We start from the raw sequence: 27165 nt of genomic DNA on the forward strand, positions 1-27165 counted from the left end.
AGTTTTGGAAATTGAAAATTGAAAACAAAACACAAGCCACTGGCTGGATTTGGCTCATGGGCCATGGCTGCTGTTGCCTACATTGTATGTCAGAGTGGAAAAGTTCAGGTAAGATTCCTATCAGCAGTTCTGATATCATCTCATTTTACAAGGGAGAAAATTGAGGCTGAGAGCACATAGGGGCCTCATTCAAGGTCACATAGCTAGGTAGCAGCAAAGCGAGGATACAGGTTTAGGAGGAAGTTTAAGGAGACACAAATGGAAATGCATGGACCCCATTGGCTCCCCAACCCTACCCCTAGGCCCTGTCACCTTCTCCCTCCCTTCTGGGCCCCTCCTCTCACCAATAGGTCTGGCGGGAACAGGGCATGGGTCATCCTGGCGATGTTTTCCAGGGAGAACTGGAAGGAGCAGTTGAACATGCGGAAGTCGTGGAAGATGGCGGGGCAGTCCCGGGGACAGATGTCTTGCTGCCCGCTGAAGGTGGAGATGGTAATGGAGTCGGTCCAGAAGGAGCAGGGCTGCATGCCCGTGAAGCCCCCGTCAATGTAGCGCTATGGGGGGGCAGGCAGAGTAATAAATGCTCATGGGATCAGAGTTCCTTTTCCCCGATCAAGGAGTACCCCCAGGAAATGAGTCCCTTGGGACAAGCCTTGAGACCAAGGTCCAGGTGGGTAAGTGGTGTGTCCACGTGATCCTTGAACCCCCAGCCCAGTGCTCTGTCCCTCACTGTCTGTCCTCAGCCATCTCTATGGTCCTGAGACTGGGGCTTCCAGGCCTCTGCAGGGAGAGGGACATTTATAATCTGGATAAAGCATGAACAAATGCTCCCCAGTCACAGCTCCCTCTCCCAGGCTACCCCTCCTGAGCCAGTCAACTGCTAAGGGCAGGGCCAGGGAATGGAGCCTTCCCATGGCCTTTTGAAAATGTGAAGACATAGTGGGTCTGAGCAGGCTGGGAAATATCCCCTCTCCAGACTGCTGTGTGTCTACACTGCCTCCCTCTGTTGAGGTCAGGTATCCCTGGCACTCTCCAGAATGACCCTGGCCTGGCCACTGGCCGCCACATATCCCTTCCCTCATGGGGCTTCTGTTGCCTCAATCTTGAACAAAGGACCACAAATACTTCTCTGGGGTGCCTGAGAAGTACACGGCTGACATGTGCAATATGTGCTCCATCTCTTAGCTGAATCCTGATTTCTGGATCTCATTTTCTTTCCATATAAAATGAAGAAGAGACATGGGTTAGATCCTCCTACTCAAAGCATGGTCCGTGGACCAGCAGCACTGGCGTTAGCCGTGGCTGGTCTGAGGGGCAGAGTCTCTGGCCCTGGCCCAGGCCTAGGGAATTAGAATTTGCATTAGTTTACATGACTCCCTCTGACCCCAGGTGATTCATGTACTCTAGCCTAGATGACTTTAAAGGTCCTTGTCAATCACAGTTCCGGGTACCAATGTCACAGGGTCTTATTCTACACCCTCTGTCAAGTGTGAGAAAATCCAGCAAGCCTATGGAGTCTTGACTAGCCAGGCTCAGTAATGGGTTGGTGGGTCCAGAGTGAAGCCCAATGTATGGAGGGAAAGTTCACCTCAAAGCCCCAGAAATCCATCCACACTGGGAATTAGAAGTAGAAAAACACAAGAATCTTTCCAACTCTTGGTCTTCCCACTGAATTCTGAGACCACCCCTCTAATCTCCCAGTTATGGGCCCCAGAGCACTCCTGGGTCCTGGCTCATCCTCTCCCACGCCGAAGCACTCACCACACCACGGTAAGTTGGGGGGATGAGTCCACAGTACACGGGGACAAAGCAGCTGCAGTACAGTGCCTGTGGGGAGAGAACCAGCAGAGATGCCTGAGGCTCTGGCGGCTGGATGGGGAGGCCTCCTCAGCAGCCTGGCCCTTCTTAAATCCAAGACAGAGGCACTGTTATGGGGACCAGAGCCCCAGGTTCAATTCCTGGCCTGGCCCCAAAGAGCTGCGTCCCTGTGAACGTGCTTGGTAGTCTGGTCCCAAGATTCCCCCCCTCCCCTTTTTTTTTTTTAAAGGTATCTTTTTCTTTCTTTCTTTCTTTCTTTCTTTCTTTCTTTCTTTCTTTCTTTCTTTCTTTCTTTCTTTCTTTCTTCTTTCTTTCTTTTTAAGATGTATTTATTTATTTATTCATGAGAGATTGAGAGAGGCAGAGACACAGGCAGAAGGAGAAGCAGGCTCCATGCCGGGAGCCTGTCGTGGGGCTCGATCCCGGGACTCCAGGATCGCACCCTGGGCCAAAGGCAGGCACCAAACTGCTGAGCCACCCAGGGATCCCCAAGATTCCGGTTTTAAAGAGACAGGGCAGCCTCAGTGACCTCCAGGGTTCCTTCTAGCCCCATATCTCCATGAATTCAATGGAATTCAGCAACCATTAATGTGTGTGTGTCCTGGGCCAGGCTCTGGAATCAAAGGAGGGTAAGATGCTCACCCTTGAGAATGCTCAATGAGGGAGAGTAAGCAAGTAGGTGACAGTACAAGGGTGACAGGGGCTGTGAAGGAAGTGAGCATGGGCATTGCGGCCCCTAAGGAGGAGTGCCCAGCCCAGGGGAGTGCGGGGCAGACAGATGATGAAGGTAAGTTCCAAGGCAGAGTGACTAGTGTCTTGTTAAGCAGGTGAAGCAAGCTGGGAGGGGGGAAAGGCATCCTAGGCAGATGGCACAGCAGGTGCAAAGGTACAGAGGTCTGCTTTGTATATGGTTCACTCTCGTTGGCAGGAGCAAGAGTGGGAGCTGGTAGGTGGCCAGGAGAGAGAAGTCTTGAAGAGCTGAGTGCTAATAAATCCAGGAGGACGTGAGGTAGGTGAAGGAGGTGTCCATGCCTACTGCCATTCATTCTTCACCCCCAAGATCATGGCCATGCCAGCATGGGGCTGTGAGTCTGCATGGCAAGGGCCTTGTATTCCAGAGAGGAGAGGGGAGGGGAGATAAGGGACAGAGGGTCATGCCACTTGACCTTTTTGTCCCAAAAGAAAACTGGGCATATCCACAGCACTTTCCAACAATAATAATTCATAACTAAGATTTATATTAATGAGTATAGAATAAGCTCCCAGAGTGCCCTTTCCTAAGTGATAACCCATTTGGTGATATTTCACTCCTTCCAAGAATGGGGGACTGTTTCCCCAAACTGGGCCCCACCCCTTGGTCCAGGCCCTGCCCCTTGCCTCGATGAGCTCTTCCTTGGATGTATACTCTGAAACCACGACACTCTCTCCGTCCGTGAGCCGAGTGAGGGACACGTGGAGCTTCCCTGTGGCGACCTTGTAGGAGTCCTCGGGCAGGACCCTATACAGAAACTGCCGCATCAGCTGCACCATCTTGCACGATGGCGACAAGGGCCCCAGGAAGGATTTCTTCACCTCAGCCACACCTACATTGAGGACTCTCAGGTACTCATCTGTGGAGGAAGCAGAAAGGAGGGGGCAGGTCAGCTGCTTGTGGACAAGAGAGGTCAGTGGCAATCAGGCTGCAGCCAACACGGGAAACCCTAGAATTCTGAGGCAGTGTTGGTCTCTGGAATCAACCTGTCGTTTTACACATGAGGAAAGCAAGGCACAGAAGAATTAAGTCACTGGCTCCAGGGAGCCTGCAGCTAGTCGATGGCCAAACTTGATGCAGGCATCCTGACCCCTTTCATATTGAGGGCAAAGGACCCCATGCCTACCCCAACTTGCATGGAAATCTACCACCAGACTACATTCTTTTGGAGTCTTAGAGACTTTTTGCCCTATATGAGATTCCTATTAAAACACTGATACAGGGGCACCTGGGTGGCTCAGTCAGCTGAGCGTCTGTCTTCAGCTCAGGTCATGATCCCAGGGTTCTGGGATCGAGTCCTGCATCGGGCTCCTTGCTCAGTGGGAGCCTGCCTCACCCTCTCCATCTGCCTGCCACTCCCCTGCTTGTGCTCTCTCTCTTGCTCTGTCAAATAAATAAAATCTTTGAAAAAAATTAAATAAACACACTGATACAGTTGAAAGCCTTCATCAAGTGACACCCTGTGACACTTAGCTTAGTGCCCACAATATCTGTGGGCAGGGAGGGGGTGCTGGCCCTGAGGCAGGTGAATTATAGGGAAAGTGAATTGTGTCTTGAAACCATTGCATGCATCTTCCCTTTAGGACCCCTGGTACAGGCCTGAGAGAGAGAAGGCCGTAAAATATGGAGCACAAACTGCGCCAGGCCAGGCTGCAGGTGTCCCAAGGGCCTGGAGAGGAACTTTCTCCCTCTTTCTGAGAGGAGCACAGTCAGGTCACATAAGAGTCTACATGTGCCAGATGGGGCTTGGCGGGCAGATGTGTTGTTCAGGGGATCACAGAGAAGGTGTTACCTGTCCTCCCAATCCCTAGAATTTCCTGCGGAAGTTAAGGGTGTAATTTCGATGAGAACTGTTATCATGCCAGATTCTCCTGGCAACACTATGAGGTAGGCATTTCTAGCCTCATTTCACTGATCAGGAGACTGCAGCTCAGAGAGATACTATAACTGGCCCAAGACCAGCTGCCTGGCAATTGAACAAAGTGGGATTTTAACCTGGGGTGTGTGACACCAGAACCCACACTCCTTCCCTTTACACTAAACCACAGGCTTCTAGAGCTGGGCCTGGACCTGCTCCTTGCCAGTTGCTGCTAATTTCTACCCTGTGCAAGCCCTCTGGCAAAATCAGAAGCAGCAATAGCTCGGAAAAGGATTGCCAATGTTTTAAAATAAATATTTAACTGTAAGAAATCCTATACAGAAGAACTTTCTTACAATTAGTGTCATGGTAGCAATGGTTATTTGGGAAGTTGGGCAGTCATGAGCTCTCTGCCACTGGAGGTAATCAAGCAAAGGAGGGACAGGCACCTCAGCCAGAGGGTTTATCAAAGGGATTCCTGCGTGAGTGCTAAGATTCCTTCCAACATGTGGATTCTGGATTCTTACAGATGCCTGACAATATATCTGGGAAGTCATCACAGTGGATGTTATATTCCTATTTACAAATAGAGTGGCTGAGCCATGGAGAGGTTAAGTGATTCTCTCAAACTCACACACAGCAATTTGAAGACAAATGAAAGCTAGGACTGCGCTACTCCTTCCATGTTTTACAGTTTATCCTGGAGGTGGGTAGGATAAAGAGCTTCAGCATCATTTTATGGGTGTAGAAACTGAGGCAGAGAAAAGCTAAGTGCCTCGCGTGAGGTCAGATAGCCCCGCAATGTTTGTTCTGACTCTAGACCCCACCTTCTTTCCCGGGTGTTGGACTGATCCCAGAGGCCGAGCAAGCCTGGGTTGCCATAGTGACGGCCTCCCGCCTCCCAACGTTCAGAATCAAACTGCATCTGTGTAGTAGAGACTGACCAGAGCAACAGAACATGCTGGCCGTCATCCTGTTACAGGGGAAGGTGTCCCCGGGAGGTGGGAAGGACCTAGGGTTTTAGCAAGATTAGCTTTACCATGTGCCAACTTGTACCAACAGCGTTTTCCCTCAAGGGAGAGCTATGGCCAACTCACCGGTAGTTACGAAGCAACTGCATGTGGATACCGAGTGGCTACGTCACTGAGTTCTTGCCCACCAGACCAGTCAGGACGGGAGTCAAACCAGGCTGGGGACATGCTGTTTGTGGAATTCTTAATGAGCAGCTCGAATGGCCTTGCATGGGTTGGTTGGCCTTTCCCACAATGCCTCTGAGCCAGGAACAACTGGTTCAGCTTGCCCCTACACACCTGGACTCCCCGCAGGAGATGCTCACTGGGATTGATGGAAGGAAATTTGTTCCCATTGCACAAGAAACACATGTTCCTTGTGGCAAAAAGAATTTTTTAAAATACAGAAATGCCAAAAGAAAAAAAAAATAAAGTGTCTGGGCATCTCTCCAACCAGAGATTACATCTAGTTTATGTCTTCCTAGACTATAGGTTTTATATGTATTCTTACTAATAATAATACTTACATGGAGTCATACTATATACATTATTTTGTAACTTGGTTGGGTTTTTTAACCTAATAAATAACATCTTTCCACATCAATAAGTGTCTATTTATAACCCAATTTACAAGCGGCATGGAAAGCTATTGTCAGGTTACACCATTATTTGCTGAGCAGGTGCCTGGTAGGGGTTAGCTATGTAGTTTGCTCTTTGCTTTTCTGAACAATGCTGCAGGGAATAATCTCATGCCCCCCCCCCCTTTATTTAACCTATGTCCTTAATTATTGTCCTTAGGATAAATTCCTAGAGGTGGAAATGCTAGGTCAAAGGCATGCATATTTCATCTTGTATTGCTTATTTTAATCATGGCTTTTGTGTATCACCCATTTACAGTCCATTCTCAGCTATTCAGGAGTGGTGATGGGTGACAGAGACAAATCAGTGACCAAGACAATAGGAATAGTACAGACATCTCCAGGATACTCACATCTGAAAATTGTGCTTTCTAGAAATTAGCAGTGCTCTAGCCAGGATCATGTAGTCAGGGAGGGAGGGGGCAGGAGAATGTCTGATTTCTTCCACTCAGGCGCCCAGTGTCAAATTCTTTCCTGCTGCTCCCTGGTACTCTGTAGCAGAGGCCGCCTCTATCCCTGCCTCTCCTACTTCTTTTCAGGTCTCTCTGTGTCTCTGTCTTTAGAGTCTCTGACCATCCCTTCTTCTGTCTCTTTTTGACTGTCTCTCCTTTTTTTCCCTTTCTTTCTTAGATTTATTTATTTATTTATTTATTTATTTATTTATTTATTTATTTGAGAGAGAGACAGTACAGAGGGAGAGGGAGAAGCAGACTCCCTGTCAAGCAGAGAGCCCAACGCAGGGCTCAAACTTAGGACCCGGATATTATGACCCAAGCCGAAGGCCGATGCTTAAATGTGTCTCTCTCTTTTTTCTCTCTTTTCCCAGCCGAGGGAGAAGCGACTAATCTTCTGGTTAAACAAGTCTCTGTTGGTAGAAAGTCAAGTGTTAAGCATAGCGATTGCTGGGTGCTGGGAGAAGGGATAAATTTAGCTTGCTTCTTTATGCATCTCTGTACTTTCCAGCACCTTCTCCCATTTAAAGGCCTCCTTCCAAGCTGCATGCTGCTGGGCTCTAAGACACACTTTCCCACACTGACCACGGCAAGATGGGATTTAAAAGCAGCACCACAGGAGACTCAAGGTTGGCTCTCCCACCCCCAACCCACACTTGCTACATTCACTTCTGCTTCCTCCCACCTCTTTTCACACCTTTTATTATCTAAGTTCGGTCTGTCTCCCAAGCCAAGAAGAAGATTCTTTGGGGGAAGATCCTTATGGTCCTTTCCTCTCTAAGGCCTATCACTGCGCTTTGCCTATGGAAGGCCCTTCAGAAACCTTTGCTGTAAGCTGGGAACTCCTCAAGGATGGATACTCACCTTTCTGAGTATCCATCCACTATCAAGCCTCTCCTGACGTTTGGTGGGTGCCCAATGTTTGTTCAGTATGTGAACAAAGAAACATGAAAACCTGGTAGGGAGGAGAAGCAAGCGATGGAGATGCTCACAGGGAAGAGCTACTCAACATCATTACTCAGTAAAAGCTTGAAGGCAGGATCATCCCAGATAGATGGAGCGACAACAAGGTCAACTGTATTGGTAACTGTGGCCAATTCATCAAATTTTATGAGTCTCTTGTGCCAAGAATTTCAATAGGAAAATAAATAAACAAGATCTGGGGACTAGGAGATTTTAAAGGGCATCTGGAAGCCAGGTCTCAGCCACTCAGACAGTCTTTTACTCTTTTCTAGGACCAGCTCCATTTCTCAGAAAGGCTCAGGCTTCACCACATACTATCACAGGCAAGTCAAATAACTTCTTCCAGTCTCAATTTTGCCACCTATAAAATAGGAATAATAATAACTTAACTGACTTGTTATGTTATGAGGCAGATTGTTTTATTTAAGTCTCTGTGCATAATAAGTGCTCACTATCAGTTAGGTTATGCTAGTAATTCTTGTGACCATGTAGAAGTCTTCTTGATGTTTCTGGCTTTCAGCTTTCTCATCTGAACAGAGGACCATGATGATCGCTGCCTCATATCTTTGCTGAGGTAAGCTCAGGCTTCCTTTGGGATGCAAAAGAGCAAGCACTGTGGGGATGAGAGTGTCCCTCTGTTTCAGAGCACAGTAAGGTGATAGGTAGGTCAGCTGTAATGCAGTAAAGGCACTGTTGGCATCTGCACTCCCTCCCTTGTCAACTTGGGGAACCCTACAGATTTAGCAGGGAAAAGGGACAGGGCTTAGAAATATCACTGAAGAGGAAGGAAAGGGATTAAATAAATGTTTATTTTATTATCTTATTTATTTGCTTAAATGTCTAATGTCTTCCACCGCTTCACCCACCTCCATCCCCATCCCGGCTTCCTGAGAGCAAGGATGGTCTCTATCTTATTTATCCTTTTGTCTCTAGCGCCTGATCTGGTGCCGGGAGCATGGGAGGCACTTAATAAACATGAATGCATGCATGCATAATGAATAAATGAAGGGACCTCAGGAATCGAAGGAGGACACTGAGGGCCAGAAAGGCAAGCAGCTTATTCAAGGCGATCGGAGAATAAAACAGCTTCTCTTCCCCTCCTCCACCAGACCTCAAGCTAAGTGAAAAAATCCTAGAAAGATGGGCACTTGGCAGCTGCCACTTTAAACTGCTGGGGAATCTCCTTCACGGGGTGGCCGATTGGGGTCGGCAGTGGGGGACAGATCTGCGGTGGAGGATGGGACCGCGTGGCCCAGTCTCCCGCGGACTGGTAGCCTAGCAACAACCTCCGGCTCAGCCAATCACAGCGAACACCCCCCCCCCATCGCCCCGGGCCGCCCCCTGCAGCAGCGGGCGCGGGGAGCCCCAGGGGAGGCGGCGGCGAGCAGAGCTGCGTTCCCAGGAAAGCCCTGCAATTCTCCGAGGCCCTGTGTGGAGCCCCTGGGAGTCTGCTGCTCCTACCTGGTCCCTAACTGCAGGCTGAATTATCGGCTGCCTTTCCCCATGGGTATATTTCCACTGCGCGACTGCACTATAGTAATAAAAATTATTATCTTAACAACAGTCATTTCACCCGAGCGGGTTTTCACGCTTACAATCTCAGTCTATCCTCACAGTGACGCGAGCCCCCGAGGGGTAGTGACCCTGGTTCCTTCACCATTCTATTTCCATACCCTGCACTGCAGGGGCATTGACTGGAAAACAGTTTGGCTTGAAGCGACAGTATTGCCACAGGGAAGATCCATGGAGATCTTCTGGGGCAGCGATTTTTCAGTCAGGGAGCCTTTGTTCCAAAGAAATCTCAAGTGGAAATCCAATACATATAACGGCTTATAACAGGGCCATAACAGTTGAAGCCAAGTGGGGTGTCAGACCCTGCCTGCCGCCCCATCCCACCCTAGGAAGGTGACTGCTGAAAGCACCACCTTGAAACTCCTAAGGTGCTAGGAGCCTAGGTCAAAATGCGAAACCAGACTATTTCTCTTATTTTGCAGGTAAGAAATTGAGCCCAAATGAAGATTAAGCTCAATAAATACAGCCGGATGGCTGGGTGGCTGGATGCACAGAGAAATGAAAAGGGTGGATATACCCTGGGTCACAGCCTATGTTAACAAAAGCTGGAAGTAGAATGTATGACAAAACTCACATTTTTCTACCCTGTTCAGAATGCATTATAGGCTTCAGCCAAAGGCAAAACAAGTCTGACCTAGTAAGCACTTATAAAAAACAAAACCCCAAACCAATACTGTCCTACGGATAATAACAATCTTTCACACAGACCTTTTTCTAACCCTAAGAGTTTGCTAGAGAATTGGCTTTAAAAGTTCATATCTGTTTTTTAAATTTCAGGTTGCCATGGAAACAGCAGTGCCTCCCACTGGTTCCTCACCTAGGTTCCTATCAAGGTGCCCCTGGGGCTCTTTCCAAGCACTTGGGGCCTCACTCTGCCTGTGTGCCTCTCCCCCAGAACCTGGGCACACTCTCCCCAGCTTTCCACTGAAGGATCTACCCATCACCTTGAGATAAAACAAGCAGTCAGGGAATGTATCCAGAAGGTTTTCTGGAACCTCAGAATGTTCTGAGGGCCATTGCCCCTGCTCTTTTCTCTCTGTTTTCTTTGGTGGATCTAGAAGTCTCTTTGGGATCCTGCCCCAAGGTAGAAACCAACATTGTCTCCTTTCTAGGCTGTGGCCTGTCCTACCCTCCAGATTCTCCCTGCACTACTGAGGGGGCTCCTGGGATAATGTGAGAGCTGTGAACTAGTCACCCTTTAGTCTTAAAAGCTGGTTTTGTTTTGTTTTGTGTATGAGGGGGTGGGTAGTCAAGAGACCTTCATGTGAGCCTCTGCTCTACAGACAGAAAGCCATCTCTGAACATCTCTTCATTCCAGATATGCTCAATTTAGGGTGCCACCGCAGAGGAACACCCATGCCTCCCTCTTTCAAACACCATGATAACAAAAGTTTATTTCTGTTGATTGGAGACATTCACTACCCCCGCTGTCCGACACTTCGGATGGTCCGGTCTGTTACCTCCATCTCTCTCCATTCATGCCATAGGAGTCACTCTCTGTCTCCCCTTACCATCCACACAATTTAGCTCAGTCTGTTTTGAGTGGCCTGTCCTGTCTCTCTGGCTAGCTGCATCCTTTGAAGACAGGGCAGGGCCTATATTAAGAATACCCTTCTCTTGGGATGCCTGGGTAGCTCAGCAGTTGAGCGTCTCTTTGGCTCAGGGTGTGATCCCAGGGTCCTGGGATCGAGTCCTGCATAGGGTTCCCTGCATGGAACCTGCTTCTCCCTCTGCCTGTGTCTCTGTCTGTCTGTCTCTCTCTCATGAATAAATAAATAAAAATTAAAAAAAAAAGAATACCCTTCTCTCCCATCATTGCCTAGCTCAGAGTTGATCACTTGGTCAGTATTCAAGAATAAATAAACTATTTAATGTTTCACAAGCAGAGACTATTTCTGTTTTGTTCCCCATTACGCCCCAGCACTTAATTCAGTACCTGGCACACTGTAGGAACTTAATATATGTTTATTAATTTAATAATTTTTTTTATTTTTTTAAAGATTTTATTTATTTATTCATGAGAAACACAGATTGGAGAGAGAGGGAGAGGCAGAGGGAGAAGCAGGCTCCATGCAGGGAGCCCGACGTGGGATCTGATCCTGGGTCTCCAGGATCACACCCGGGGCCGAAGGCAGCACCAAACCGCCCAGCCACCCGTGATGCCCAATTTAATAAATTAATAATAAATGTTTAACAAAATGAGTGAAAGAATGAGCTGAAAAAGGAGATCAAAGAATGTCTTTTCTAGGGGTGCCTGGGTGGCTCCGTCAGTTAAGCATCTGCCTTCGGCTCAGATCATGATCCCAGGGTCCTGGGACCGAGCGCCGCATCAGGCTCCCTGCTCAGTGGAGAGTCAGCTTCACCCTCTGCCTCTGCCCTTCTCCCACTCATGCTCTCCCCCGCCTCTAAGAAATAAATAAAAATGAAAAAAAAAAAAAAAGGAGAGAGAGAGAGAATATCTTTTCTACTGGGCTGTTAAGGATCTTTCCAACGGCTGATAAGGAAGGTAGAAACTTCAGTGACTCAGCCAGACTGGGGGTTGTGAGAAAGTAAACCACAGAGCAGTTTTCTCTGTCAAGCCTGGTCTTGGCTGCTGCCCCCACATCGATCAATGTGCACAAAGCCCTGAGCTGGAGCAGAGGAGGAGATTCTTCCTAATGTGGTGGTTTCACAAGGTCAGAGTTGGAGCAATGGGTCAACTCTTGACTCAAATGGGAGTCAAGCTGGTCTGGAGGTTTGTTTATCCGTTGTTTGCCTGTTTTCCCTATAGAATTGGAAATGGAGCTTGCTATCTTTGCTGAAGTTAATCCCAAAGTGAAGCAAGAAAGACAATGCTATCTTAATACTGAGTTGAGTTGGTTTAGAAATGGATCTATAGGGGATCCCTGGGTGTCTCAGCTGTTTAGCACCTGCCTTCTGGCCCAGGGTGTGATCCTGGTCTTCCGGGATCGGGTCCCACATCGGGCTCCCTGCATGGAGCCTGCTTCTCCCTCTGCCTGTGTCTCTGCCTCTCCTCTCTCTCTGTGTCTCTCACGAATGAATAGATTAAAAATCTTTTTAAAAAATAGAAATGGGGCAGCCCCAGTGGCGCAGCGGTTTAGCGCCGCCTGCACCCAGGGCGTGATCCTGGAGGCCCGGGATCGAGTCCCACATCAGGCTCTCTGTATGGTGCCTGCTTCTCCCTCTGCCTGTGTCTCTGCCTCTCTCTCGGTGTGTGTCTCTATGAATAAATAAATAAAATCTTTAAAAAAAAAGTCACCAAATCAGAGTGATTTAAAAAAAAAAAAAGAAATGGATCCATGAAATGCAGTGAGGGATCCCAGATTAGATCCTAGGACAGAAAAAAAAAGGACATCAGTAGAAAAACTGGTGAAATCTATTATTAACAGTAATGTACCAACGTTGATGTCTTACTGCTGACAAGTGTACCATAGTTATGAAGATGCTCACATTAGGGAGGGGAATTGGGTGAAGAACATATCAAACTCTCTGTATGATCTCAGCAACCTTTCTGTAATTCTAGCAATATTCCAGAATTAAAAGTTTATCATAATTGAAATTAAAAACAAACAAACAAACAAACCACCACGGATGACAGGGCTGTCAGACACACAGAGCCTGCCACTCAGCAGGGGCTCAGCTCACGCCTGCGGACGTTGGGGGAAACGGGTTGCAGGACATCACTGAGTTGTTTTCCAAATCGTTAGATGTTTCTACTGTGTAACCAGCACAGAGTTTGACCAGATTTGCCATTCAATTCTCTTCAACTTAAGAGTCGAGAGGATTGTTTGGGGGAAATTAACCTTTATCCACTTGGCTGGAAATGTTAAACATGCAAAACACAAATTGCTTTGAGTGATTTAAAAGGTACTGATGTCAACACCGTAGTGAGTTACAACCATCACCATGCAGTGATGTCACTTCTATAGCATGTTATAAAAAGTCATTTTTTGCATTGATTATGTCATGTGATCTCACTTTCTTAGGCAACGTGCAAATAATTGCTTGGGCAGAGTTTGGCAGGAAAGCTGTCCCGCTGCTCGCAAAGCAACATGTGAACTCGTGATTGGAGGACGGAGAAGGTAGAAGCAAAAGAGAGAGCTCACTCTTGGCTCTGCTGTATAGACCCGGGCAGGTTATCCAACCGCTCTAAACACCTGTCTCCTCCTTTCCAAAATGGGTCTAAACACAGTGTCTGCCTCGTGGGGTTGCGAGAGAATTAGAGCAAGTGATTCGTGCGAGGCGCTGAGCACAGTGCCGGGCACACTCTCAGGGCTTGATAAATAGCTGTTAATAGCACGACATCAAGGCAGGACTCAGAGCGGAGTGACTGTACAGGAAACGCGGCCGTTCCGGGCAGGTAGGTAACTGGGGATGACGGCCGATGAAGACACTCGGCCTCTGGAGGCGCACGCGGCAGCCAGGGCCCACCCAGGGTTTCGCAGGGACGCGCACACACATATGCGCATGCGTGCCGGCGCGTAGGCACACAGGGACACGGACCCACGCACGCACGCACGCACGCACGCGCGCACGCACAGGGGAAATGGAGGCTCTCCTTCTTGGCTTGAAGAATTGGGGAGATGCTTCTCCCTCTGCCTGTGTCTCTGCCTCTCTCTCTCTCTCTCTGTGTCTCTCATGAATAAAATAAAATCTTTAAATAAAATAAAATAAAATAAATAAAATAAAATAAAATAAAATCTTAAAAAAAAAAAAAAAGGCAGTCCGGGTGGCTCAGCGGTTGAGCGTCTGTCTGCCTTTGGCTCAGGTTGTGATCCCGGGTCCAGGGATCGAGTCCCACGTCGGGCTCCCTGCGTGGAGCCTGCTTCTCCCTCTGCCTGTGTCTCTGCCTCTCTCTGTGTGTGTCTCTGCCTCTCTCTGTGTCTCATGAATAAATAAACAAAATATTAAATACATAAAAAAAAAGAAAGGAGTTACCAGAGTCAAGGTTCTTGCAAAGTAGTCTTGTCCTCCCAGCACATGCCCCTGAGACCCCACTGGGCCCAGTGCGGAGAATACACCTGAGCCACCTGCCAGTGACAATAACTTCAGCCACCCTTGGCTCCAAGTGCCCCAGGAGGCCTTTGGTTCTGGGGTAGGAGGAGCTGCCTGAGGCAGCACTGGCCCACATGTGGGAGGCAGACCAAACAGCTGTGGTGGACTCCTTCTCCATGGGAGGGTCTTGCTGGGTCCTGCTGTGCCCATGGATGTGGGGCAGGGCCCCTACTGCTCTGCCGGCCCTCTCCTATGCTTTGCGAGGTCCTTTTAAAGACCATTTTCTGTCCAGAAGGACAGCTGAGTTCAACTGCATTTGTGCCATAGGTCTCTCAGCCTGCATTTGGGCCATAGGTCTCTCAGCCTGTGCCATAGGTCTCACATTCTTCTCTCTGAGCTCATGTGGCTCCTCCTCCCTTCCTTCTGCCTGAGAGAGGCCTCCCCTGACCTGCACACCTGAAACTTCACCCTTTAATCATTCACCACACCCTTCCTCTGCTTTATTTTCTCCTTGGAGCATGCATGCTGATGTTTTTCTATGTGTTTGGTTATTTATGGCTTGATTTCACCAAGACAATGTCAGCTTTATGAGGGCAGACAGCGTTTTGTTCACTGCGGGAACTCACTGTAATTCAGCCAGAATCTGGCCCTCAATTTCTTTGTCTGCACATTAAGTGGATTATACTCAAACAGTATTTTTTGAAACTTAAAAAAAAAAATCACTTGGAAAACTTCCTCTAAATGAAATTTTAAAAAGAATGGACAATAGCAGGACTATACTTTTTGAAGCTGAGGAAGGTCCCAGAGCTTCAGTGTGTGTTCTCTCCCTGTTCCCTGGCTCCCTCCCCCACCCCTCAACCTCCCTCATTCCCATAGGACTTTGGTTTTTTTTCAGAACACAGCTTGGAAATCACTGGCTTAAGCAAGGTCTGCCTTCAGCCAGTTACTTCCTTTCACAAGGTCTAAATACAATTACCTTTAAAATGAAAAAGTTGGACTCCTTGACCTTCCTTCTATGAAATTCTAGTATTATAAGTAAAGTCATATCCATAAATGTACAAAGTTATCTAAGAGTCAGGTGAACCCCAAAATAGAAATGCGAAAACCCATTCAAGGTCATGCCTGCCCATGGCCAGCAATCGTGAGGAGTTTATCAAGATTTCTTGTTTGACAAGCAGTCTGTGAAGGCTTGGGACCCATAAGATCTCAGATTGCTCAACCAATCTAGCTGATGAAATAAGATGCAGCATCTGAAATAAGATTGTATATCAAGTGCTAGGACAGGTGGATAGATTCTGTGGGTAAACTAGAGATCATGGAAAGAGATCCAGTAGGGTAAAATGGGAAGGTGTCTTGGGAGGGTAACATCTCTCGAGAGAAAACCAGAAGGTCATTTTACGTGGAGGATGTAACGGTGCCGTGGTGCCCTGCCCAGGCCCTGTAGCACCTCCCTCCCTACTAAACTCTACTGTGAAAGACCATGTGAAAATAATGCATGTGGCAAGCTAGGCTCATAATCTGACTGTGGGACATTCCAGTTCTCAGAGTCCTGAGAGCCTTATTCCTAGTCAGGTGCCCTTTCCCCTGGCGATTCCGGCCTTTGAGACAAGCCTATCCTAGAGCCGGCTGTGGGAACACCAGGGATTCAGTGCCTGAAGGGAATCAGGATTCACTTGGAGGATGGAGAGCTGATCCACAGGGAGAGAAGCAGAGATGGCATTCCTCAGAGAGGAAACAGCTCGACCAAAGAGGTAGAGAACTGACATCTCCTGAGACTGCCTACTGTGGAAGTGAAAAGAAAAGCTCCCAAACCCAGCCCGGATCCTGGGCCCCACCCTTTTAATATTTTATTTAGTGGTTTGGGTGTTTGGAGGTGGTGAGAGTAGAGGCCAGGGTTGGCATTTTTGAGAAGGCAGTGTGACAATATTGGAAGATAATTACTTTTAGAGAACAAAACAAAGTCATTTGATGATCTCAGTTGAAAGGCAGCTCTGTCTCCTGGTCCCTCCCCTCACCCAGGGGGGAAGAGCTGGAGAACAGTCCCCTCTACCAAGCAGGTGCCTACCCCCCACCCCACACACACACACTCTCTATGCTGCAAGCAGATCAACCTGTCCCATTCCCTTGGGTTTCCTCAGGCTCACAGTCCTTATCTGCACAGAGATACATGCTCTGGAACACTGGCACAGAAAACAGAGCCTGGCGAGGCTCCATGCAACTTCCATCTGAGCTTAAAATCATTACAAAACAAAAAATATAAAAAACAAAACAAAACAAAGTGGGGCGGGGAGTCTGTGGTTGAAATCCAGTTGGTAAATGCTGGTAATTAACTACTAAAGTTATAAGATGGGTCCTTGGGAGTCGAGGTATTGCCCTCTCCAACATGTTTGAAATTTTTTCATTAAAAAAGTTATTAATAAGTGTTAAAAATGTACATGAAGGTTTATAGCAGCATTATTCATAATAGCCCAAAGCAAAGACAACCCGAATGTAAATCACCCGATGAATAAATAAATAAAATGTCATATCCACACAATAGAATATTATTCAACAATAAAAAGGAATGAAACACTAGCACAGGCTATAATACGATGCATTTGAAAACATTCTGCTAAATTAACTGAGGGACACCTAGGTGGTTGGGTCAGTTAAGCATCCGCCTTTAGCTTAGGTCATGATCCCGGGATCCTGGGATAGAGCTCCCTGCTCAGCAAGGAGTCTGCTTCTCCCTCACCCTCTGCCCCCCTACTCACCCCCGGGCTTGTTCTCACTCGCTCTCTCAAATAAATAAATAAAATCTAAGGAAAAAATATTTTAGAATGCATAAATAAATAAAAGAAATTGAACACAAAAGACCATATATTGTGTGATGCCATTGATATGAAATGTCCAGATTAAACAAATCTACAGAGACAGAAAGTAGATTATCGACTGTCAGATGCTTGGGGGGAATATAGGAATTGAGAGGTGACACAGCTAAGGTATCTAGGCTTTCTTTTGGAGGTAATTAAAATGTTCTATAATTGATTGCGATAATGGATGTACCACTTTGTGAATATACTAAAAGCCATTCTGTTGCATGATTTAAATGGGTGAATTGTACAGTATGTGAATTATATCTCAATAAAGCTGTTTTTTGCAAGTTAAAGGCCAGGAGAGGGTTGTAAAGGAGAAAAATAAAGACAGCCAGGGGAGGCTCTGGGCCAAGGGTGTCCACTGGCTTCTCTGAAAAGTGGTTTCAACCTGGGGATGGTCCAAGAGAAAGGGATGGACCAACCCCTTCACAAAATCAGTCTTCCTCATTTATGGCCCAGCCAGAGGAATTCACAGAATCTAATCCAACCTAAGGCAACAGTTTCTCTTTATCCTGGGAAAAGCCATTCCCCATTAATAATCAGACAGAGAAATGCCATTAGTCCAGGACTGTGATGGGCGTTTTGCAGGTTTGCATATGAAATGCCCAACCCATTCCCACTGCCTGGTCAGACATTCATAGAGTCTTAGGGAAGTGGTACACTTAGGTTTTCAACGCGTACTGGGTCACCACCGTGGCTGCACAGTGGAATCTGCTGGGGGTTGAATAAACACTAGAGCCTGGGTTCTATCCTGGGGGAATGTGATTAATTCACTTGGTGAGAAGCCTGGGCAGTGGACATTTTGAAAGCACCCCGGTGATTCGAATATGCAGCTGAGAGGACCACTGATTTAATGGAAGTCGTTTTAATGACAGGAAGAGAATATTAAAATTATGGCATTTGAGGCGAGCCTGCGTGGCTCAGTCGGTTAAGCATCTGCCTTCAGCTCAGGTCATGATCTCAGGGTCCTGGGATCGAGCCCTGTGTTGGGGCTCCCTGCTCAATGAGGAGTCTGCTTCTCCCCCTCCCTTTGCCCCTCCCCACCTGGCTTGTGCTCTCTCACACACTCTCTCTCTCAAATAAATAAAGTCTTTAAAATAAAATAAAATAAAATAAAATAAAATAAAATAAAATAAAATTATGGCATGTATGGATAGTATCCTATCATGGAAACTTTTCTTGTTTTTAGAATTATGTTTACGATGAGTCACAAGATAAATAATATTTTTCCCTGTTCCTTTAGGTCTTGGAATCTGGAGTCCTCGGGTTTATGGGTCATCTCAGTGACTGCACCAAATGAAGGGGACCCATGGGAGCAGCAAACAGACAGGTGGCTTCCAGGTTCTGTGTGGGCCTCTCCGAGGGCAGGTGCTCCTTTCTTCAGGACCAGTTCTTTCCCGTCTTGGGCAACTCTTGCTGAGACAAAGCTGCTTCTGTGACTCTCGCACAAGGCCCCGACATCAGCCAACCTGCTCAGTTCACCACCTCCTGGAGGCATCACGTTTCCCCCGTTGTGTTACTGTTGTGCTGTAATGCCTGGTCCTCATTAGAAGGCTAGGCTCCTGCCCTACCTATCCCTCCCTGTGGAGCTTCTCCTCATCTTTGAAGTGCCAGCTCAGATGCCACTTCCGCGAGGCTTCCTACCATTGGAGGTGTTGTTCCCTTCCTCTGCTCTCCTAAGCCTTTGAATTGTTCAACATTCAGTTGGAACTCTCTTGTGTTGTACCTACTCAGCAGCTGCCTTTGAGTTTGAGTAGACTGTAAGTTCCGTGAGGGCGAAGACAGAGTTTCATTTTGTGTTCTCTGTGTCCTCTGCAGAGCCAAGCATATGCTCAGAAAACACTTGTGGAAGGAAGGAAGGAAGGAAGGAAGGAAGGAAGGAAGGAAGGAAGGAAGGAAGGAAGGGCTTGCTTATGTAGTTTTTATGGGGGAAAAGGTGCTAAGTAGCTAAAGCGGGGATGGGGTTTTAAGTCCACCAAATCCCCATTCTTGAATAAGAAGAAATTTTATTTTTCAAAATTATGCAACTGGGGACAAGTTCCCAGGCCCAGTTTTGTCCAGCTTGGAAATCCTGAATCCCCCACCAGTTGTCACTAAGACCATCTATCTTTAAGTAAATGAATGAATGAACAGAAACCTTTACTGCATTACTAATGAAAACCAGGCACTGTGCTAAGTGTTTTTACAAACATTTTCATATACCCCAAATTGGTCCTATCACAGAGCTTGGCACACTTTCCAGAAGGTGGACCCACTGCTGCCTTAGCATTTGAGGGAAATAAACATGCTCTCCCAGGGCAGAAAGCCCAGACTGGAACAAGAGGAGGGCTGTGACCGGGAGGAGAGAAGCCCTGCATGCCATGTGTTGGAGAATTCTTTTTTTTTTTTTAAGAGAGAGGGAGAAAGAGAGAACATGTGCACATGATGGTGGGGAGGGGCAGAGGGAGACAGAAAGAGAATCTTAAGCAGGCCCCATGCCCAGCACAGAGCCCAGCGTGGGGCTTGATCTTGCAACCCTAAGATCATGATCTGAGCCAAAATCAACAATCAGAGGCTTAACCACCTGAGCCACCCAGGCACTTCAAAGATTTTCTAGAAAAGAAATGAACCTCTGATTATATGGAGATACGGTGATTGTTTACACATAAAATATGAAATAATCTATCAATAAACTTTTGGAACTATTAAGAACATTCACAGGTTTGCTCAAAACAAGATCGATGTGCAAAAACAATCAACACTCCTTTATATCAACAATAATCGATTAGATTAGAAAATGCCATTGGAAAAAAGAACCCATTCTTCATAGCAACAAAAACTAATAAATCCAATAAAAGACACAGAATCCTTATTAAATGACATAAAAGGCCAGAAGAAATAGACTATATTTATAAATGGGAAGACATAATTTCAATTAAAATCCCAAGTTCTTTCATAAGGGGGAAAGAAAGAGCATGAATAACAGAGGCAATAGTTGAAGATGAAATTAGAAAAGGAGCAGAGGAGAGAGGGCTTGCCATACACAATAGGCTACAGTGATTAAAACAGCGAGATGTGGTGCAGAAATCTACAAATTTGCCAGTGGGAGAGAAGAGAGACTCCAGGGATGGACCCTTGAGAATCCAGGACCTTGAATGAAACTAGAGGGAGCTGACCAGTGTGAAAACAGTTGCCTATAAATGGTGTGGGGAAATTGGTTATCATGTGGCAAAACAATGAAAATTTTTGATTTTGACCTCAAACTAGCCACAAAATAAATTCCAGCTAGATTAATGGAAGAGCAAGAAATCTTAGAACTTTTTTAAAAAAATTATTCATGAGAGACACAGAGAGAGGCAGAGACACAGGCAGAGGGAGAAGCAGGCTCCCTGCGGGGAGCCCAATGTGGGACTCCATCCCGGGACCCCAGGATCATGCTGTGGGCCAAAGGCAGATGCTCAACCACTCAGCCACCCAGGTGTCCCACCTTAGAACTTTTAAAAGAAAATATAGGACTCATTGTAACAAAGTGAAGATATTAAAACACAGAAGTTGTTAAAAGGAAAAGATTCATACATTTGACTATATTAAAACCAAAATTTTCTGAGTGAAAAACAGACATCCTTAAATAAGAAGACAAGCCACGGAGTGGAATAGTGTAGCTGCAATGCTTAAAACTGACATAATTCATGCACAGACTATATCAAGAACATCTACAAGTTAAAGAGAACAAGATAATGGTAGAGAAAAAAGGCAGGAGAAGTTCACAAGCAGACAGGTAAGTCACAGAAGAGGGCACGCAAATAGGCAATAAATACACGGAGATGCCTAACATTGCTTACTACCAATCAGGGTAGGAAGATTAAATAAGCAAAGTAAAGTGAGATATAGTATCACATTCATTAGATTGACTTAGAACTTTGAGGTCTGACAGTACCAAGAGCTGGTGACATTGTGGGAAAATTAGAACTTGTACACGCTGCTAGTGGTTAAATTGGTACAACCACTTCAGAGAATACTTTAGTCTGGTAATGCTAATGTGAATGCATATCCTAGGGAAACATTCATGTGGGCATGAAATACAAACAAGGATGTTCATGGCAGAGTTGTTTATAACAAAAACAAGGCTGTTGCATCAACAGAATGGCTGGATGAGCCATGATATAGTCCTAATGGAATATATACTGAAAGAGGTAAAGATCCTTAATAAAAGTCAGGAAATCTGGTCCTGCTTCTTGCTCTGCTTCTGGCTGATAACAGGACGTTACACAAGTCACTTGTCCCTCTTTGTAGAATGATCTCCCCAGATATTCTCGTGGCTCACTCCCTCACCCCCTCCAGGTCCCTGTGCAAATTCCATCTGTTCAGAGAGACTTCCTGACCCCAGGAGCCATACAACCAGCATCTGCACTCCCTGACCCTGCTCTGTCAAGAAGCAGAGTAGTTTAAAAGGTGAGGCCAGGGGCGCCTGGGTGGCTCAGTCGGTTAAGTGTCCAGTTCTCGGTTTTGGCTCAGGTCATGATCTCAGGATTATGAGACTGAGCCCCACGTTGGGTGCTGTGCTCAGCACAGAGTCTCCTTCCCCGCCCCCCGCCTCTCTCTCTCTGTCCCTCCTCCCACTTGTGCACACTCTCTTTTTCTAAAATAAATAAATCTTAAAAAAAATTTTTTAATAAAAATAAATATAAATATGTAAATAAAAGGTGAGGCCAGACTGGGTTCTAACCCCAGCTTTACCGCATGCTTCTTTTTATTACTGTAGGCAAGTTAGTTAGGCCTTCTGTGACTCAGTTGCCTCCTCTGTAAATGGAGGCAATAAGAGTTTTCACCTCAGGGGCTTGCTGTGAGGACTGGATGAGTTAATATACCAAAGACTTAGAACAGTGCCTGGTATAAGGAAGTGCTAGTTAACAGTGAATTATGTGGCAGTTAACCTGAATGAAGGTGGCTGGAATGACGTGGATAAATCTCATAAACATGCTGCTGAATGACAAGGGCAAGTCCCACGTGCATCTCACTCCTCCTTGAACTACTGTCCTGATCACTGGCAGTGTGCATGGTCAGGGCCTTGGTCGCACCTACAGTTAAGTGTCCTCCTAGGCTTTAGTGCCTCTCACTTGCTGTCCATGCCTCTCGCAGCCTGGCCGAGTCCGTTTTTGGTAGTACTGGTGGAACTGATTGAAATGAATGAATTATGGCAAATCCTTGAATGCCAGAGGGTGGAAACACCACAGACTCTCTCAGACAGTGTCTTTTAAGAAGTCGCAATAAAGACACAAAGAGAGTGGGAGTGATGGAGCATGTGAGTGACACACATACCCAGAAAGGGAGAGAATCCCAGAGACAGGATGTCTCCAAGGACAGGAATTCTGTGACTCCCAGACAAGAGAGTGTGGGCTTTCACCCAGCCCCTTTCTGAAGGCTTGTTCTAGGGTCTACTGTGTGACTGAAGTGAACTGCTACATTCAAAGAGGACTCTGTGCATTAAAGAAGATGTAGAAGGGCCAAAACACACATGAAAAGATGCTCCACATCACTCATCATCAGGGAAATGCAAATCAAAACCACAAGGAGATATCACTTCACACCTGCCAGAATGGCTAAAGTCAAAAACACAAGAAACAAGTGTCGGTGAGTATGTGGGAAAAAGGGAACCCTCGTGCATTGTTGGTGGGAATGCAAACTGGTACAGCCACTGTGGAAAAAAGTATGGATGTTCCTCAAAAAATTAAAAAGTGAGTTACCATATGATCCAGCAATTCCACTCCTGGGTATTTACCCAAAGAATACAAAAACACTAATTTGAAAGGATATATGCACCTCTATGTTTATTGCAGGATTATTTATAATAGCAGCCCAGGAGTCCATTGAGAGATGAATAGATAATTACTCAGCCATAAAAAAACGAAATCTTGCCATTTGCAACGACATGGATGGACCTTGAGGATAGCATATTAAGTGAAGTAGGTCAGGCAGGGAAAAGATAAATACCGCGATTTCACTTTAGGAAACAAAACAAATGAACAAGGAGAAAAAGAGACAAACTCCAAAACGGACTCTTAACGATGGAGAACAAACTGGTAGCAACCAGAGGGGAGGTGGGTGGGGAATGGGTGGAACAGGTGAAGGGGATTAAGAGTACACTTAAGATGATAAGCACTGAGCAATGTGTAGAATTGTGGAATCGCTGTATTGAACTGAAAATAATACAACGCTTTGTTAACTATACTGGAATTTTAAAATGCTTTTAATTGGAAAAAAATGATCTCTTAGACTAGCTACAGGAGGAAGAGTGGGATTAAGGACATATACTTTTGCATTGTTTGAATTTTGTACAGTGAGAAGGAATTTGTTACTTGTGAAATATTAGAAGTAAAAAAATTACCTGGTTCATAAGAGGTACTCAGTGAATGGGCATCACTAATATTCTTTATGATGAAGAAAGACTTCTCACCCAGCACAGAGGCCCCCAGGCAGGAAGGCAGCCTGCTGGCACCGCTTCCTCGCACACTGCAGCTGGCCCTTTGGCAGGTCTCACTGGCTCCACCTTCAAAGTACATCCTAAACCCACTGGCTTCTTACTGCCCCTCAAGACCCAGACACCTGCTGTGCTCACCCCTGCCTGGACACGCTGTGGTCTCCCGCTAAGCTCCTTGTTGCTGCCCTTCTCCTCCTAAGGCACTTTGCCCAGCTGTTGGGGTTCCTTACAAACCCTAACCAGGGAGTTGACACATCCCACGCAGTTGCCCTGTGCCAGGCACTGTGATAAACTGGTCACTCTAGCTCAGTTAACCCTTTAACAACTCTTGGAATTGGGTACGAGTAGAATTCCCACTTTACAGATGCAGAAACAGAGGCACAGAGCATTCAATAGTCTGCCTCACGTCCACATGGTGAAACAGCAGAGCTGGGGTCCAATCCACCTGGATCACGTGCTCTTCACTGCCTCCCCACTTCGCCCCCTTACAGCCTGCCTGCGCTCCTTAGCTATCAGGGTGACTCAGAGCTTGCTGCTCTGGCTACAAGGCATCATGTGGGTGTCATCTGACCCCCGCCTGCCCCTCCACCCTTTGCCCCCACTCCTTTCTTCTTGCCCCCACTCCCTGGCTCCCTGGATGCTCCTCCAGCTGGAAAATTCTTTCCCTCACTTCAAATGGCTTGTTCTCTCACAGCACTTGGGTCTCTGTTTGAATGTTGTCTCCTTCAAAAGGGCTTCCCTGACCACTCTTTCTAAAATAGCCCCCACTGGAATGCAACCTGGTGCATCCACTCTGGAAAACAGTATGGAGGTTCCTCAAAAAGTTGAAAATAGAGTTCCCCTGCAATCCAGCAATCGTACAACCGGGTATTGACTTCAAAGATACAAATGTGGTGATCTGATGCACCCCAACGTTTATAGCAGCAATGTCCACAATAGCAAAACTGAGGAAAGAGCCCAGATGTCCACTGACAGATGAATGGATACAGAAGTGGTATATATATGTAATGGAATACTACTCAGCCATCAAAAAAATGGAACTCACCATTTGCAATGACATGGATGGAATGAGAGGATATTATGCTAAGGGAAATAAGTCAGTCAGAGAAAGACAATTATCATATGATCTCACCATATGTGAGGTCCACCATGTGTGGAATTTAAGAAAGAAAACAGAGGATAGGGACGCCTGGGTGGCTCAGCAGGTAAATGCCCGCCTTTGGCCAAGGGCGTGATCCTGGAGTCCTGGGATCGAGTCCCACATTGGGCTCCCTGCATGGAGCCTGCTTCTCCCTCTGCCTGTGTCTATGCCTCTCTCTCTCTCTCTTTCTCTCTCTCATGAATAAATAAAATCTTAAAAAAAAAAGAAAAAAGAAAACAGAGGATCATAGAGCAAGAGAGGAAAAAATAAAACAAGACGAAATCAGAGAGGGAGATAAACCATAAGAGACTCTTAATCATAGGAAACAAACTGAGGGTTGCTGGGGGAGGAGGAGGATGAGGGAAGGGGTAACTGGGTAATAGACTAAATACATGCATACATACATTATAAATAAATAGATAAAAGGTTGGGTTGATTAAAAAAAAAAAAAGAAAAAAAATAGCTTCTCTTTTCTCTGCCCCTTTCCTGCTATAATCTTATTCATAGATCTTATGGTGTCCTGATGTGACATCACAAGGTTGCCTGTCTGAATGTTTTTTTTCTGTCTCCCCTCTCTAGAATTTCTGCTTCCCGGGGCACGGCCTTTGAGCAGTAGCACAGTGCAGGATTGACTGCCATCCGAGGCAGCTGTGAGGACGCTGGGCTAGGCCTGCCATGTGGGGCGGCCAGGTGGTCCTGCACCGGATGGCGCTTCTGGCCTCCGGGTCAGCAGTGGGACCCGGGACAGCAGGAAAGAGGGTGAAGGGACACCTTCCCGATTCTTTCCCAGTCTGGCTGTTCCCTGTGGCCACAAGGCTTCCACTTCTCCAGCCACCTGGAAGCTACCCTGCCAAGGTAATAAAGGTATAAAGTGCTGCCCCACCCAAGGATGGGTGCACTACAAAAGAGGCCAAACCGGAATGACACTCCATCCCAGTGTCTGACTGTGTCATGGTGTGACTCCAAGACCAGAATGTTTGAGGGAGATACTGCCTTTGTCCCTCCCAGGCCCTGGCAGACAGGGTGTCACAGAAATGTTGAGGGAGACCGAGAAGGAGGGATGGGTCCACACTCACCCACTGGCTCAGAGACTGGGACCTGGCTGACCCCAACCTCAAATGTCCCAGCTTCTTGCCATCCCTCTCAACCTTCCCTTCCCACCAGCCAGAAGGCCTGGCTCTGTTTCCCAAAGCATCCCCACTTTGGGGAGTCCCCCCACCCCCAAGGCTCCCCCAGGGAATCCAGAACAAACGCCTTACCCATTTCAATCCCACAGATGACCAGAGCCGCCACCACTGCACCTGCTGATGTCCCGGCAAAGCGGTGGGCCGTTTCCAGCATCCGGGGGGCCAAGTCTCGAAGGGCATCCACAGCCCCGGCCTGGTAGAAGGAGAGAAATCCACTGCCGGAGAAGGAGATGGAATGGGGAGTGTCTGGGTCCCCCTTGAACACCTGCTCTTCCATCTCCTTGGCCCCTGGGCAAGGCTTGCCTCCTGGGCTGCGCTCCTGCTGCAAGTCAGGGCCGCACTCTCCTGCTAGCCCGGCACCTGGAAAGGGGCCGTCTCTCCTGGGTCGGCTGGGACACCCACGGACGGCTCAGCAGCCACTGCCTGGGCCCATCCAGCTCCTCCAGGAGGCAGTCCCAAATGCTGATCAAAGGCCTCAGGCCCAGGTCAAGGTGCAGAAGGCACCCTGAATGTATGAGCAGCGTCTCGGGTCTGCGAGTCCCCCCTGGCGTCATTGCGTGGCTAGATTCATCTCTGGCACAGGCTCCTCAGCCCTTGGCCCAGGAGGCTGCGTAAACCTAGCAGCGTTGGCAGCCGCCACTGGGGCCATCCCAAAGAGGCAGCGCTGCTCAGCCCTCAGCCCAGGAGGCTTCACACACAGAGTTGCAAAACCCTTCACTGATGGTTATCAGAGGATGCCTCTGTCTCTGACATGCTGTGGCAGCCAAGGAGTTATATGCTGGCCTCTCTCCCAGGAGGAAGGTGTCCCCTCCCCGGCAGGGGCAAAGCCAGCATGTGGGCTATGATTTCTGAGGGGGGACACACTCCCTCCTACCCATGCCCCCTGACAACATCACTCCTCCCTGGACTCCTTCCCCAGGCTCTCTGGGGGCGGGTGTGGTGTGTTACACAATTGTTTTTATTTGTTCTTACATAAGAATGTGTGTGTTTGTTCACATGTCAGGACTGGCCACGGCAAAATTTTAAAGAGAAGTCAGGCCTCAGAGCCCCACCCTCCACTGCCTCTCCATCGCTCTCCAGCTTTTCTCCTGGCCCAACACTGACACACTCAGCTGTAGCATCCTCTCACCAAGTCCCAGACTCTCATGTGGTCTTCTCAGCATCCAGGAAAAAAAATCAGTTTGAAATCTAGATCATTCTAAGTGTTTGGACCTTCATACTGCATGCTCTTCTAATGATAAATTGGAGATGGCAATATTTAACCCCAAGAATGAGCAGCTTGGGAGGGCAGGTATGGGGGCATTGGGGTCAGGACTGTGAGGCATTTGGAGCCCAGAAGGCAAGGAGGTGGTGCTTGGGGACCAAGGCTGGCTACAGGAAGCACTGGTCATGCCCCCTCTGGAGCAGTGCAATGTGGTTCTGGAGAGGAGGGCCCCTCCTCGGCCCACAGATTCCTCTGCCTAGGATG

General features: G+C 47.4%; 1 protein-coding gene across 4 annotated transcripts in view; it reads right to left on the reverse strand.

The window, feature by feature from the left end:
• Positions 1-26608, reverse strand: part of PNPLA1 (patatin like domain 1, omega-hydroxyceramide transacylase) — a 47784-nt gene extending 21176 nt beyond the window's left edge. For all 4 annotated transcript variants that reach the window (XM_072833270.1, XM_072833268.1, XM_072833271.1 and 1 more), the window contains exons 1-4: positions 25770-26608; positions 3196-3428; positions 1762-1827; positions 345-554 (exon numbers count right to left, since the gene is read on the reverse strand). In XM_072833270.1, coding sequence (XP_072689371.1) covers positions 345-554; positions 1762-1827; positions 3196-3428; positions 25770-25974 — 714 coding nt within the window. In that variant the 5' untranslated portion in view covers positions 25975-26608. The remainder of the gene's footprint in view (positions 1-344; positions 555-1761; positions 1828-3195; positions 3429-25769) is intronic.
• Between the last annotated feature and the right edge of the window lie 557 nt (positions 26609-27165).

This window comes from Canis lupus, chromosome 7 (assembly GCF_048164855.1).
Source record: "Canis lupus baileyi chromosome 7, mCanLup2.hap1, whole genome shotgun sequence".
Lineage (NCBI taxonomy): Eukaryota > Metazoa > Chordata > Mammalia > Carnivora > Canidae > Canis > Canis lupus.